This window comes from Dama dama, chromosome X (genome assembly GCF_033118175.1).
Source record: "Dama dama isolate Ldn47 chromosome X, ASM3311817v1, whole genome shotgun sequence".
NCBI classification, from domain to species: Eukaryota; Metazoa; Chordata; class Mammalia; order Artiodactyla; family Cervidae; genus Dama; species Dama dama.
The window spans coordinates 10,482,528-10,496,202 of NC_083714.1; the positions used below are offsets into that span (position 1 = coordinate 10,482,528).

Below are 13,675 nucleotides of genomic sequence, written 5' to 3' on the forward strand. Positions count from 1 at the left end.
CTAGGAAGATAGCTCCTAGTAAGAACAAGACAGATTACCAACACCACTGCCCCAGAAAAATTCCCAGCATCTCTACACAAATCCAACCTGACTCTCTCTCTCATCTTCTACATATTAGGTCCATTTAGCCAAGATACTCACTATGATCTTGAACCAGCTCCCCAAGGTCTCATCCTGTCTGTTTCTCCCCATTCTTTTTTCTGGAGGCTTTTGTTTTGTCTCCATGTAAATATGCATTTGGTCTTGTTTCTGAAAACTACTTCTCCAATGATGGGATGGAAGTTCACAGCGAGCACTGTGGGGAAGTGGAGAGACGAAAGTGGTCCATATAGGCTTGGAAAGTCTTCTCTACATTTTCCCACATGATACCAGAGCTACAATGATTATTGCTCAAGCATTAACCTCATCAAGTATTCCTCAATCTTTCAGGTTGGATAGAAAAATGACTGGTTTAACTACAAGATTTTGTTGTTCACTGGTTGGTACATGTCAGCCATGGTGACTGGTCACTTACTCTCTTGCTTGGTTGTCCATACAAGCATCACTTTCTTCTGAATCTCTGTCTTGCTGCTGCTGGGAAATGACCTGTTCAGACCAATAGGTGTATCGTCTTCGGTAAACACCCCAGCTTGGTGCTCTTCTTTGTAAAGGGTTCACTTTATTGGTGTGCTCTAAAATTGACAACAACATATCAGTGGTCCCAGTACCAGAAGTCCTCAGTAAATATCATGGCTAAAGAAAAATTATCACTGACTTTGTGATAAACAGAAATGCATCTCATGCTAAAAAAAAAAAAAAGGTAGAAGACTTCACTCTGGCTCCACTTTTCAGGAAATGAGAGGTAGGGAGCAGTCACAGCCAAGAGGAAAACAGGCACTGAGGTCTGGATCTAGAGTACAGTCTGTGATGTTAGACTTTGATCTACTTGGTCCAGGCTAAGCGACCTGGGACAAGTGGCATTTCATCCCCAAGTCTCAGTTCTCTGCTCTGCTCTGGGGGGACATTAAAACATACCCTTAAATCTACCATAGTGCGATAGTTCAAAGGTCAAAGGTGATCTGCATCCCTGAAGGAAAAATTAGAGAAATGAATGATAAGTCTGATGAAAAGATCCAGAATGGAGTCTGGAGAGATATAATATGGAGAATATCAAAAGAGAAGTGTAGAGAATTACAGGTGATGCAAGGAGTATACCTAATACACAGTTAATGTGAGTGCCAGAGAGGAGGAGAGGAAGACAGTGGAGAAATGGTAGCTGATGAGAACTTGGTTGAAAAGTTTCCAAAAGTAGCAAGATATCAACAGAAGATAGCAATATTAATCGGATTAAAAGTATTTTTTAAGGAAAAATATTTTTAAAAGAAACTGCGTTCATTTCATCATCATGCAACAATAACTCAGAAAATTTGTGGTCAAAAGATTCAAACTAAAAGAAAATTTATATGTTATTTTTCAGGCAGAAGAAATAACTTCCCAGGTGGAGTCACATAGATACAGGAAAGAAAGCCTAATGCCATCTGTGAATATGTGAGCAACTTTAAATGAGTACTGACTATATAACACAATGATTCTAATTTCTTCTGGGAATTTAAATATAGGGAGAATGAAAACATGTGACAATATGTTTGGAGGCAGTATACAGAATCAAAGTGTCTCAAGGTCCCATAATTCTCCCAGCAGTTTTAAAGCAGTTTTAAAATAATTTTATTTAATTAGCTAATATTAGACTATGAAATAGCAAAAATATCCATTGTAATCTGACGGATAACTACTACAAGAATGGCAAAAGAATGTTTATCTAGCCACATGTAGTAATAATTTCATAGTTATAAAATATTAATCATTTCAAAGGAATTTAGAAGAGGAAAATACATATGTATATATACATTAATATGACATATGTAAACCAAATTACATCTTTTTTTACATTAAAAGATTCAGACTAAATATTACTAAAAAAAAAAAAAAAAACCAAAGCAACAAACAGATAAAAGGCTGTTATCAGATGGGAGAAGAAACCTTCCATCAAATACTCTTGAAAAGAGACACATGCAAAATTTAATCATCTAGAAAATTTGAAAATTAAAAATGGCAAAATGTATACCTTTTCCACATGAGCCTACAGAAAGCTGGTGTAACCATATTATACCAAAAGAAAATGTAGACTTTAAGAAAAAAAAAAAAATTACAAGAGAAAGAGATTTTCTTATGCTAACAGAGGCAATGCTGTAAGAAGATATTAACACAAAATTCTAAATGCATGCCTTAATTCAAAACCAAAATATTGAAAACTAGTACTGACAGAAATAGAGAATGGACAAAACAAAAGTCACAGTGGGAAACTGTAACACAGCTCACCTAGTGACAAATGAAGTGGCAAATTAAAAAAAAAACTAAGCTAGATGGTGAAGATTTTTAAATATGACAAATATACTAACAAATTAATTTAATTGATATAGAACCACCCATATACATAGGAACTCAGATGGAATGTTGCAGAATCAATCATATACTGGAAAATAAAGCAAGCTTCAAGAAGTGTCTATAGACTAATACAATTTACCCTTGCTAGTTAGAAGATTCTATTAGAAGATTCTATTCTTCTAATAGAAGTAGTAATGGTGGATTTTCTTACTCTTCCACCTCTATTATTAATCCAAAGAATGGTAGTTTCTACGAACCCCACCCTTCATCTAGGTTACCATCCCCCTTCTCCAAGCCCTAAGCTACATGACTCAGGTTTTTTCCTTAAATAGGGGAAAAAATCCATACGATGGGATATTTTCCGTGTGGGATGAAGATGGGTGTCCGAGCCCACGTGGCCCATTTCCTCAGAGTAGAAATTAATCAGCCTTGGCCCTCTCCCCGCTTTCTCTATAGGAGGGTCAGCTGGTTGGGGTCCTGTGGGTTGGAATGGGGTAAGGAACCCAGAACTCTTCCTGCTCTGTGACAATCTGAAGAGACGCTCTCACACAGACCAACTCACCCATGGAATGGCCTGAAAGCAGAGATCTGTCACCACTGTCCTCACAGGCTGCTCTAGAAGGGACTGTGTGGGTCTGGAGCTGGAGGTTTGGAGAATATCAAGGAACGCTGGCAAGCAAGGAGACAGCAGGCCCCAAACTCTCAGGGTCACGAAAGATGGAGTCCTTACAGGAAGTCCCTTCCCCAAGGGCATAAAGGAGGAGAGCCCTGGGAGTCAGAGGAGACTAAACTTCCTGTAATTACTGCCCTCTGAGTTTGCTACCAGCCTAACATACAGGGAACTCTTTCCAACAGTACCTCCCCTTCAGAGGAGGCCAAGTAGAATCTGGAGGCTTAGGGGATCTTGATACTTACAGCTACAAACACAGAGAACTCTCTATGCCAGATTCTGCATTAGCTACATTACATTGTGTTCCTTCATTCTGCAGACCCAGAGAACTGGGAGGGCCAGCAGTAGGAAACTCTCTGTCCTTGCTACATTGCATCTGTTCTTTCATGTATTCCTCACAAGGGGACTCTGATACCAGGATCACCGGCTTTCCCAGGTTGCTGAGGCTTACTGAGGTGCTGCACTTGTCTAGGGTCATTCAGATGCTACTGGGAGAAACAGGCAGAAACTGAACTCCACGGAATGGAAGATAACTTGTTGAAGCATAGCTTTACTAAATATTTGGTGCAATATAGGGGGTTTTCTGAAGTTTATGCAAAGTACCCGACCATTCTAAAAATAATCATATGGCTAAAATTAAATCTAACACATTCCAGAGGATCATATGAAAACAACAATAACAACAAACAAACAAACAAAAAACCTTGAAAGTATAAAGAAAATACCAAACAGAGTTTGATGGGTCACTGTAATGACAGTGGAGGGGGGAGAAGCTAAAACATATCCTTTCCTTTAAAAATATATAATCAATGTAGGCAGATATCCCCTAGTGCAGTCATCCCCAACCCCTGGGCCACGGAAAAATACCAGTCCCAGGCCTGCTAAGAACAGGATCTCACAGTGGGAGGTGAGCATAGGACTGTCAAGCAAGCAAGAAAAGGTTCATCTGGACCTCCCCACCACTAGATTTACTGTCTGAACCACCCCCCCCCTCTCTTAGAGCCAGAACTGTAGCTCTGAAAGCTTCAAATCAGATGGATTTCTAAAGAGAGAAGGAGGGAGAAGCCTGGGCTCCAATTCATGAACCAGAACTTTCTGGAATTTGTAATATCTTCTGGAATTTTCCAATATTTTCTATTCTCTATGCCCTGAAAGAGGAAGTCCAGGACTGAGAGAGGTGATGAAAACCCGAACAAGAGGGTGTGAACATCTGAGGTGAGGGAAAATGTAAGGCAGAAATGCATACGAATACACAGATACAACGTCAAGTCAAAAGATGAAAATTTTGACTTTTTATGAAACATTATCATATGAATATTTTTATAACATGTAAATATATGAACTTTTCTGTCAATTAGTTACTAGTTATTTGCAAGTGTTCCTCTCGACAAATTAGCCTAGTTATAAAATTTGAAACATTAAAAATATATTCTTAGAAACTCACACGATTCTGTACTTTACATCTACATAATCACTTCACCATGACTCACAGATACCCTAGACATCCAATGTAAAAGGATTGGTGCATGTTTTCCTGAAGTGTTTCTCTTCTGGTAAGGTGTGTTTTGTGTATGTGTGTTTTCAGAAGGTGGGGTGGGGTGGGGTGGGGGTGTGATGAGTCACTCAGTTCATATTATCGTAATCTTCTAAGTTACTTTTCATTCCAATCCCAAAGAAAGGCAATGCCAAAGAATGCTCAAACTACCACACAATTGCACTCATCTCACATGCTAGTAAAGGATGCTTAAAATTCTCCAAGTCAGGCTTCAGCAATACGTGAACCGTGAACTTCCAGATGTTCAAGCTGGTTTTAGAAAAGGCAGAGGAACTAGAGATCAAATTGCCAACATCCACTGGATTATCGAAAAAGCAAAAGAGTTCCAGAAAAATATCTACTTCTACTTTATTGACTATACCAAAGCCTTTGACTGTGTGGAACACAATAAACTGTGGAAAATTCTGAAAGAGATGGGAATACCAGACCACCTGACCTGCCTCTTGAAAAACCTGTATGCAGGTCAGGAAGAAACAGTTAGAACTGAACATGGAACAACAGACTGGTTCCAAATAGGAAAAGGAGTATGACAAGGTTGTATATCGTCACCCTGCTTATTTAACTTCTATGCAGAGTACATCATGAGAAACACTGGACTGGAGGAAGCACAGGCTGGAATCAAGATTAACAGGAAAAATAACAGTAAACTCAGATATGCAGATGATACCACCCTTATGGCAGAAAGTGAAGAAGAACTAAAGAGCCTCTTGATGAAAGTGAAAGAGGAGAGTGAAAAAGTTGGCTTAAAGCTCAACATTCTGAAAACTAAGATCATGGCATATGGTCCCATCACTTCATGGCAAATAGATGGGGAAACAGTGGCTGACTTTATTTTTCTGGACTCCAAAATCACTGCAGATGGCAACTGCAGCCATGAAATTAAAAGACACTTACTCCTTAGAAGGAAAGTTATGACCAACCTAGACAGCATATTAAAAAGCAGAGATATTACTTTGCCAACAAAGGTCCATCTAGTCAAAGGCTATGGTTTTTCCATTGGTCATATATGAATGTGAAAGTTGGATTATAAAGAAAGCTGAGCACCAAAGAATTGATTCTTTTGAACTGTGGTGTTGGAGAAGACTCTTAAGAGTCCCTTGGACTGCAAGGAGATCCAACCAGTCCATCCTAAAGGAGATCAGTCCTGGGTGTTCATTGGTAGGACTGATGTTGAAGCTGAAACTCCAATACTTTGGCCACCTGATGCGAAGAGTCGACTCATTTGAAAAGACCCTGATGCTGGGAAAGATTGAGGGCAGGAGGAGAAGGGGACGACAGAGGATGAGATGGTTGGATGGCATCACCGACTCAATGGACATGGGTTTGTGTGGACTCCGGGAGTTGGTGATGGACAGGGAGGCCTGGCATGCTGTGGTTCATGGGGTCTCAAGGAGTCAGACACAACTGAGAGACTGAACTGAACTGAACTGAAGGTGCAAAAAATAAAATAAAATTTTCATTTATATAAATAATTATATGCAAATTCATTGTTTTGTTTATTATGACATCTTCAGATTTTCATTTCTTCAGTTAAGGGTTTGGTATCTTTCCAGATCTTGATTGAAAAGCACTTGCTTTTTAGCTGAGTTGAATTAGTTGTAGTCATCTTTTGTCCTTTTCTCTGCTGATTAACAGAAATCCTATTTGTTCTTCATGTAAGCACAAAATCTGTAATATCGTTTGAAATGTAGTCTTCCATCTTTTCAATTTTTAAATTATTTTTTCCTGTGCCACCAAAGAAATTGCTGTAGTTTTCATGGATTTTCTAAATTTAAATGTAGTACAGCTATGACTGAAAAAATAAGTAATACATAGAGTTGCAGCAAATACAGGTCCACTGGGAATTCTAGATTCAAACTTTGAAGGCCTCAGAGTAAAATGGAAAATAACTTTAGATCACATAATATTTGAATACGTGTTTGCTTTTAGGAGAAACCATGTAAAGTGCTTCTGGCCTAAAATAATCTATAAATGATCATTTCCTTCCCTCCGTGGAAGTTAATTTCCTCTGCTTCAACCTAAGCCCCACATAAATCCCTCAGGACACTTCAGTGTCTGGGGCCCTCTATCCAGGGAGTGGATTTCATCTCCATCATCTTCAAGACCAAGACATGGGAGAGAGGGTTGTTTGAGTACCCTATCAGCATATCATTGGCACCAGGACAACCAAAACTAGATATGTGACACAAGAAAAGCTTTGAACTCTGTTACAAACTTTATTAGAGCTATTGAAGAGAAGTTAGAAAAAAAGGCTGAAACTCTTCCAAATGAAAATGTCACATATAAAGAAAATCAAATTATTGGCAAATTATTTACAATATATTTTAGACCAGATATTTTATATTATATAATATAAATAAATCTCACTAGTAAAAGTGGGTCACTCATAGTTATGAAAAAAATTTGGATGAGAACCATGAACCACAAATATATAAAGATTAAACAAAACAAGATCACAAAAACAAGTCTATATACAAGTACATATGAGTGCACATATATCACCATATGCATATATACATAAACATACATCTATAAATATATATGAAAAATACTATATATATATACACTGTGAGCAAAAATTGGAAGAGAAGATATGTCCATGTAAAAAATATTTATATAATATTGTACACAGAGAAATATATTTGGGGAACATAAGCTAAATTATCAATAATAAACTTCTTGTGATGAAAAACATTAAAAATATATAAAAATATTTTCTCTGACATATACACATTTCTGCATTTCATTAGTTTTGAAAAGAAATATGTTCATTTTAAATCAGAAAAATAAAAAATATATATATTATTGTTGTTGTTTAATTGTTCAGTCGTATCCAATGCTTTGTAACCCCATGGACTGCAGCATGCCAGGTTTCTCTGTCTTTCACCATCTCCTGGAGTTTGCTCAAACTCATGTCCATTGAGTCAGTGATGCCATCCAACCATCTCGTTCTTTGTCATCCCCTTTTCCTCCTGCATTCAGTCTTTCCCAGCATCAGGGTCTTTTCCAATGAGTCCACTTTTCCCATCAGGTGGCCAAAGTATTGGAGCTTTAGCTTCAGCATTAGTCCTTCCAATGAACATGCAAGGTTGATTTCCTTTAGCATTGACTGGTTTGATCTCCTTCCTGTGCAAGGGACTCTCAAGAGTCTTCTTCAACACCACAGTTCAAAAGCATTGATTCTTCATGCTCAGTCTTCTTTACAGTCCAATTTTCACATCCATTCGTGTCTACTGAGAAAACCATAGCTTTGACTAGATGGACCTTTATTGGCAAATAATATCTCTGCTTTTTCATATGCTCTCTAGGTTTGTCATAGCTTTTCCTGCAAGGAGCAAGTGTCTTTTACTTTCATGGCTGTAGTCAATGTCTGCAGTGATTTTCCAGCCCAAGAAAATAAAGTTTGTCACTGATGGAGACCCTCCACCTTTTCCTTCTCTGTGGTGTTCACTGCTTGGCTAACTGGGTGGTTAAACACATGATCTTGCCTTCATTTCAAGAGAGTTTATTTGGGAGGAACAGAGCAATGCATGTTCTGAAACTACTTTCAACTCAAGACCTTCGTTAAAGTTCTGGGAATAGGAGTTGGTTCCCAACTGCTGAATATGAGGTTTGTTTAAAGATTGATTCCCTTCTCCTATACATATGTGATTTCCCTGAAGCTGCTCAATTGGGATGGTCATACGGTAGATTCATAAATGACTTCTGAGTCCAACCTATTACCAAAGTCTCTTGGCTAAGAGGTGTCCCCATTCTGATGCTGAGTCGCTTTTCTAGGGAAAGGACTGGGGATTTGTATTTATACATATTGTTGTGCAATTGCCAAGTCGTGTACAACTCTGCGACCTCATGGACTGCTGCTGCTGCTAAGTCACTTCGTCGTGTCTGACTCTGTGCAACCCCATAGACAGCAGCCCACCAGGCTCCTCTGTCCCTGGGATTCTCCAGGCAAGAATACTGGAGTGGGTTGCCATTTCCTTCTCCAATGTGTGAAAGTGAAAAGTGAAAGTGAAGTCGCTAAGTCATGTCCAACTCTGCACAACCCCATGGACTGTAACCTACCAGGCTCCTCCGTCTGTGGGATTTTCCAGGCAAGAATACTGGAGTCGGTTGCCATGTCCTTCTCCAGCATGCCAAAACTCCCTGTTCTTCACTATCTCCTGGAGTTTGCTCAAACTCACATCCATTGAGTCAGTGGTGCCATCCAACCATCTCATCCTCTGTCACCCCCTACTCCTCCTGTCCTCAGTCATTCCCAGCATCAGGGTCTTTTCCAATGAGTCTGCTTTTCCCATCAGGTGGCCAAAGTATTGGAGCTCCAGCTTCAGCATCAGTCCTTCCAATGAATATGCAGGGTTGATTTCCTTTAGGATGGACTAGTTGGATCTCCTTTCTGTTCAAGGGACTCTCAAGATTCTCTCCAGCACCACAATTCAAAAGCATCAATTCTTCAGTGCTCAGCTTTCTTTTTTTTTTTTTTTCAGCTTTATTTATGATCCAACTCTAACACCCATACATGACTACTGGAAGAACCATAGCTTTGGCTACTCAGGCCTTTGTCTGCAAAGTAATGTCTCTGCTTTTTAATACACTGTCTAGGTTTCTCATAGCCTTTCTTCCAAGGAGCATCTTTTAATTTCATGGCTGCAGTCACTGTCTGCAATAATTTTGGAGCCAAAGGGGAAAAAAAATCACCACTGTTTCTTCTTTTTCCTCATCTATGTGCCATGAAGTAATGGGACTGGATGCCATGATCTTAGGTTTTTGAATGATGAGTTTAAACCAGCATTTTCACTCTCTTCTTTCACCTTCATCAAGACTTTCTGCCATTAATGATACCATCTTCATATCTGAGGTTGTTGATATTTCTCCCATCAGTCTTAATTCCAGTTTGTGATTCATCCAGCCTGGCATTTCACATATGTACTCTGTGTATAAATTAAACAAGCAGTGTGATGATTACAGCCTTGATGTGCTTCTTCCCCAATTTTGAACCAGTAAGTTGTTCCATGTTCAGTTATAACTGTTGCTCTTTATGGGTACTGCCAAACTCTCTGCTCATTCTGGCCTCTGTTGTCATTCCTGGCTCAGGCCCACCTCCAGGTCTGTGGCAGCTTGAGAACTTGGAGAGGGGTTGGCGGTGTGGGGCACCTCACCCTGCACCTACCCTCTGTAAAAAATGCAAAATCTACTTTTTCCTTTAAAGAACTTATGCCCAAGAGCTTACTTTGTGGGTTGAAACGAGTAAATTTACTGCCAAGGTAATCGTGGAAGATCTGGACACCTTTGAGGTATCAGGATATAGTTGACTGGGAGTGACTTCCAGATCCTTCGGCTCCCAGTAAATCAGTACATCTCTCCTCTGAAAGTGGTGGAAAAGGGTCAGCCAATGAATTTTATGATAGGGCTCTGGAGCCTCATCAGGATGGAAAACTGGGCTCCCAGTCTGCCCCCCTCCCTTAGCTAAGGGAGGCAAAGGTGAAGTGAGGGTTCTTGGCTGACATCATAGAAGGGGAAAAGAAGGCACAGTTCAGTGCATCAAATCTTCAGGGCAATTAGCCCCTGGAGAGCAGCACACTCTAATGCTCCAGTGTTCTGGCCCCAACTCGTAGAGAAAAAACAACAATTTTCATTGTTGTTCTTCATTGCTAAGTTGTGTCGCTCTCTTTTGCAACCCCATGGACTGTAGTCTGCCCAGCTTCTCTGTCTGTGGGATTTCCCAGGCAGACTACTGAAGTGGTTTCTCATTTCCCTCTGGGGATCTTTCTGACTCAGTGATCCAACCTGAGTCTCTTGCAGCTCCTGCACTGGCAGGCGGATTCTTTACCACTGAACCACCATGGAAGTACTCTAAATGGATTAAAATCTGCTTGTTTGGAATACACTGGACTGGCCAAAAAGTTTGTTCGGATTTTTTCTGCAAGATGTTATGGAAAATTTGAACGAATTCTTTGACCCAGTCCAATGTTTAAACCAATTGGTATGTAAAAACTGAGTTTGATGCTCACTGGCTTTTCAGCTAATGGGTTACAGCCTGCTGTAAAAGAAGTAAAATGAGGCCATCTTTGGTTCCTTTATATAGCAGTGTCTGTGTGGGAAAATGAATGGGTGAGCCTCTTCAAGTATGAGTGTGTTAATAGGATTATATGCATGAGTGAACAACTGACATATCCATGGATATTACCATGTTTGTTTGTGTGTGAGTATAAAAATTTAAGCCTGTTTACTTGTCTGATATTTGGGGGGGGGGGGCATGTTGGGCTTCCCTGGTGGCTCCAATGTTAAAGAGTCTGCCTGCAATGCGCAACACTCGGGTTTTATCCCTGGGTTTGGAAGATCTCCTAGAGAAGGAAATGGCAACCCACTCCAGTATTCCTGCCTGGAAAATCCATTGAACAGAGGAGCCTGAAGGGCTACAGTTCATGGGATCACAAAGAATTAGACTCAACTGAGCGACTTTCACACATATGTTGTGCAGGTTGCAGGATCTTAGTTCCCCAGCCAGGTAATGAACATGGGACCACAGCAGTGATACTGCTGAGTACTAACCACTGGACTACCAAAGAATTCCCTTGTATGATATTTTAAAAGTACATCTGACTCTTAAACAATAGGGTTTGAACAGTGCAGGTCCACTTACACGCAGATTTCTTCAATAGCAAATACTACAGTACTACACAGTATATGATCAGTTGAATCCATGCATACAAAACCCTGGATTCACAGAAACATTATATTGTGATGGCAGATTATATGTTAAATATATTCATATTCACATGGTCAGAACCCCTAACCCTTGCATCACTCAAAACTCAACTACATTAGTATACTTGAATGAATTTTGTGTGATTGTGAGTGAATGTGAGAGTGTCTTGGTGAGTGTGAGCACATTCCTACTTCTGAGCATGTTAATGTGTATGTGAGTGACTATGAGTATATGGATGTAAGTATAACTGTGATTTAATTTGTCATCACATTCAAGCGAATGTGTGAGCAGTTATTATGAGTGAACAAGTGTGAGAGCATGTTTGTGCCAGTCAATGTGACCTTGTGCATGTATATAACCACATGTGTAAGAATGAGCATAGAAGCCTATTCAAATGAGTTTGTGTGTTGAAGTAAATGGAACTTTTCATATGAATGAGTGAATGTATGACCGTCTGCATGAATATTAGCATATTCATGTATGTGAGATGAATGCCTGTTTTTGATCATGTGAAAGTGGGGTGTATTTCTGTGAGTTAATTTCCAAGTGTGTGCATATGAGTACACTTGAATACTTCTACATCTGTAAATGTGGAACTTCATGGTAAGTGTGAGCATATTCACCTGTGAGAATATAAGTATGATGCTGTTTTTATCTTCTACATGGGGAATTGTATATGACTGGGATCATATTTGAATGTGTGTAAGTGAATGTGTGAGCTAGTTTGAGGGAATGTATATGTAAGGAATTTGCATGAGTGAGTATGTAACTGTTCATTTGTGTAAGCTTGTTAATATGTGAGTATTTTTGTGGAAATTATATGAGTATGTGTTTGTGTTTTTATGTGAGTCATCTGTGTGTGTAGGTATAAGCTTTGTGATGCCTGTGAGAAAATTTGTATTCACATAAATACATGAAAATGCTCCTCTTTCTGAATATATTAATATGCACATATAAGGGCATCTGAGTGTATTGTTGTGAGCATATATGTGTCTGTCTGTGAATGAATTTGTAAGCATGTTCATGTCTTAGTGGACATGTGAGCATTTTGTATAAGGGAATGTGTATGGCTACATGAGTGTATCTATGAAAGTAAATGATGGAGCACGTCATGAAAGTGAATGTGTTAGTTGCTCAGATGCATCTGACTCTTTCTGGCCCCATGGACTGTGGCCCACAAGGCTCCATTGTCCATGGAATTCTCCAGGTTAGAATACTGGAGTGGGTAGGCATTCCCTTGTCCAGGGGATATTCCCAAGCCAGGGATTGAACCCAGGTCTCCTGCATTGCAAGCACATTCTTTACCATTTGAACCATGAGGGAAGACCAAATGTGTCTATATATATGAATAAATTGGTGAATATGTTTTCAGTCTGTGAATATGCTCCAGTATTAGAGAATTTAAGTCTGGTGCGCATGTATATGAGCGTTTCTTGTATCTTAGTGAATCTGTGAATGTGTAAATATGAAGAATATGCTGTTGATTTGAGTGGCTAGTCACCACAAAGTATCTGTGAGCATGTCTATGTGAAATTTATTAGATGTCAGGGTGTCTATGTGTATGAAGGAACTTGTAACCATACTTGTATGTGTCACAGTGTCTGTACACATGACTGTGTGAACAACTTTAGGATGAGTATGCTCATGCATGTAAGTAAATGTATGAATGACACAGTGTACGTGAGGTATATTCGAGTATGTGAGTGAATGTATAACCATGTTAACTTGAGTATATCTGTATTTGAATATGTCCATGTGTCAGTGTGTTTATGTGTGTGTGCTCATTCCTCAGTCCTGTCTGACTATTTGTGACTCCATGCAGCCTACCAGGCTCCTCTGATCCATGGAATTTTCCAGGTAAGAGTACTGGAGTGAGTTCCCATTTCCTTCTCCAGGGAATCTTCCCAACCCAGGGATCAAATCAGTGTCTCTTGCATCTTCTTCACTGGCAGGTAGGTCCTTTACCACTGCAACACCTGGGAACCACAGAGTGTCTATGAATAGAAATAAATCTGTGAGCATGTTCATTTGAGTGAATGTGTAACCTGTGGAAGTATGTGAGCATCTCTTTGTGTACGAGTGAATCGAGCCTGTTCATATGTCAGTGTGTTAATGTGTTTTTGTGTGTTTGTGTGTTCATACATATGAGTGAATTTGTAAGCATGTTCATGCTGGTAGCATGTTCACCTGTGAGTGAATGTGTAACCATGTTCACTTGTGTCAGATTCTTAATGTGTACATATGCTTTTGAGTCATTGCATGAGTGTATGTGTATGTGTAAATGTTGATAATATGCATGTACATGACTGTTAATGAGTGT

General features: G+C 39.5%; 1 protein-coding gene across 1 annotated transcript in view; it reads right to left on the minus strand.

Annotated features, from left to right (window-relative positions):
• The window catches only part of LOC133052203 (nuclear RNA export factor 3-like), a 58,683-nt gene that overhangs the window by 5,810 nt on the left and 39,198 nt on the right, over positions 1-13,675 (minus strand). The window contains exons 3-4 of the mRNA XM_061136970.1: positions 515-671; positions 142-295 (exon numbers count right to left, since the gene is read on the minus strand). Of these exons, the coding sequence (XP_060992953.1) occupies positions 142-295; positions 515-671 (311 nt within the window). The remainder of the gene's footprint in view (positions 1-141; positions 296-514; positions 672-13,675) is intronic.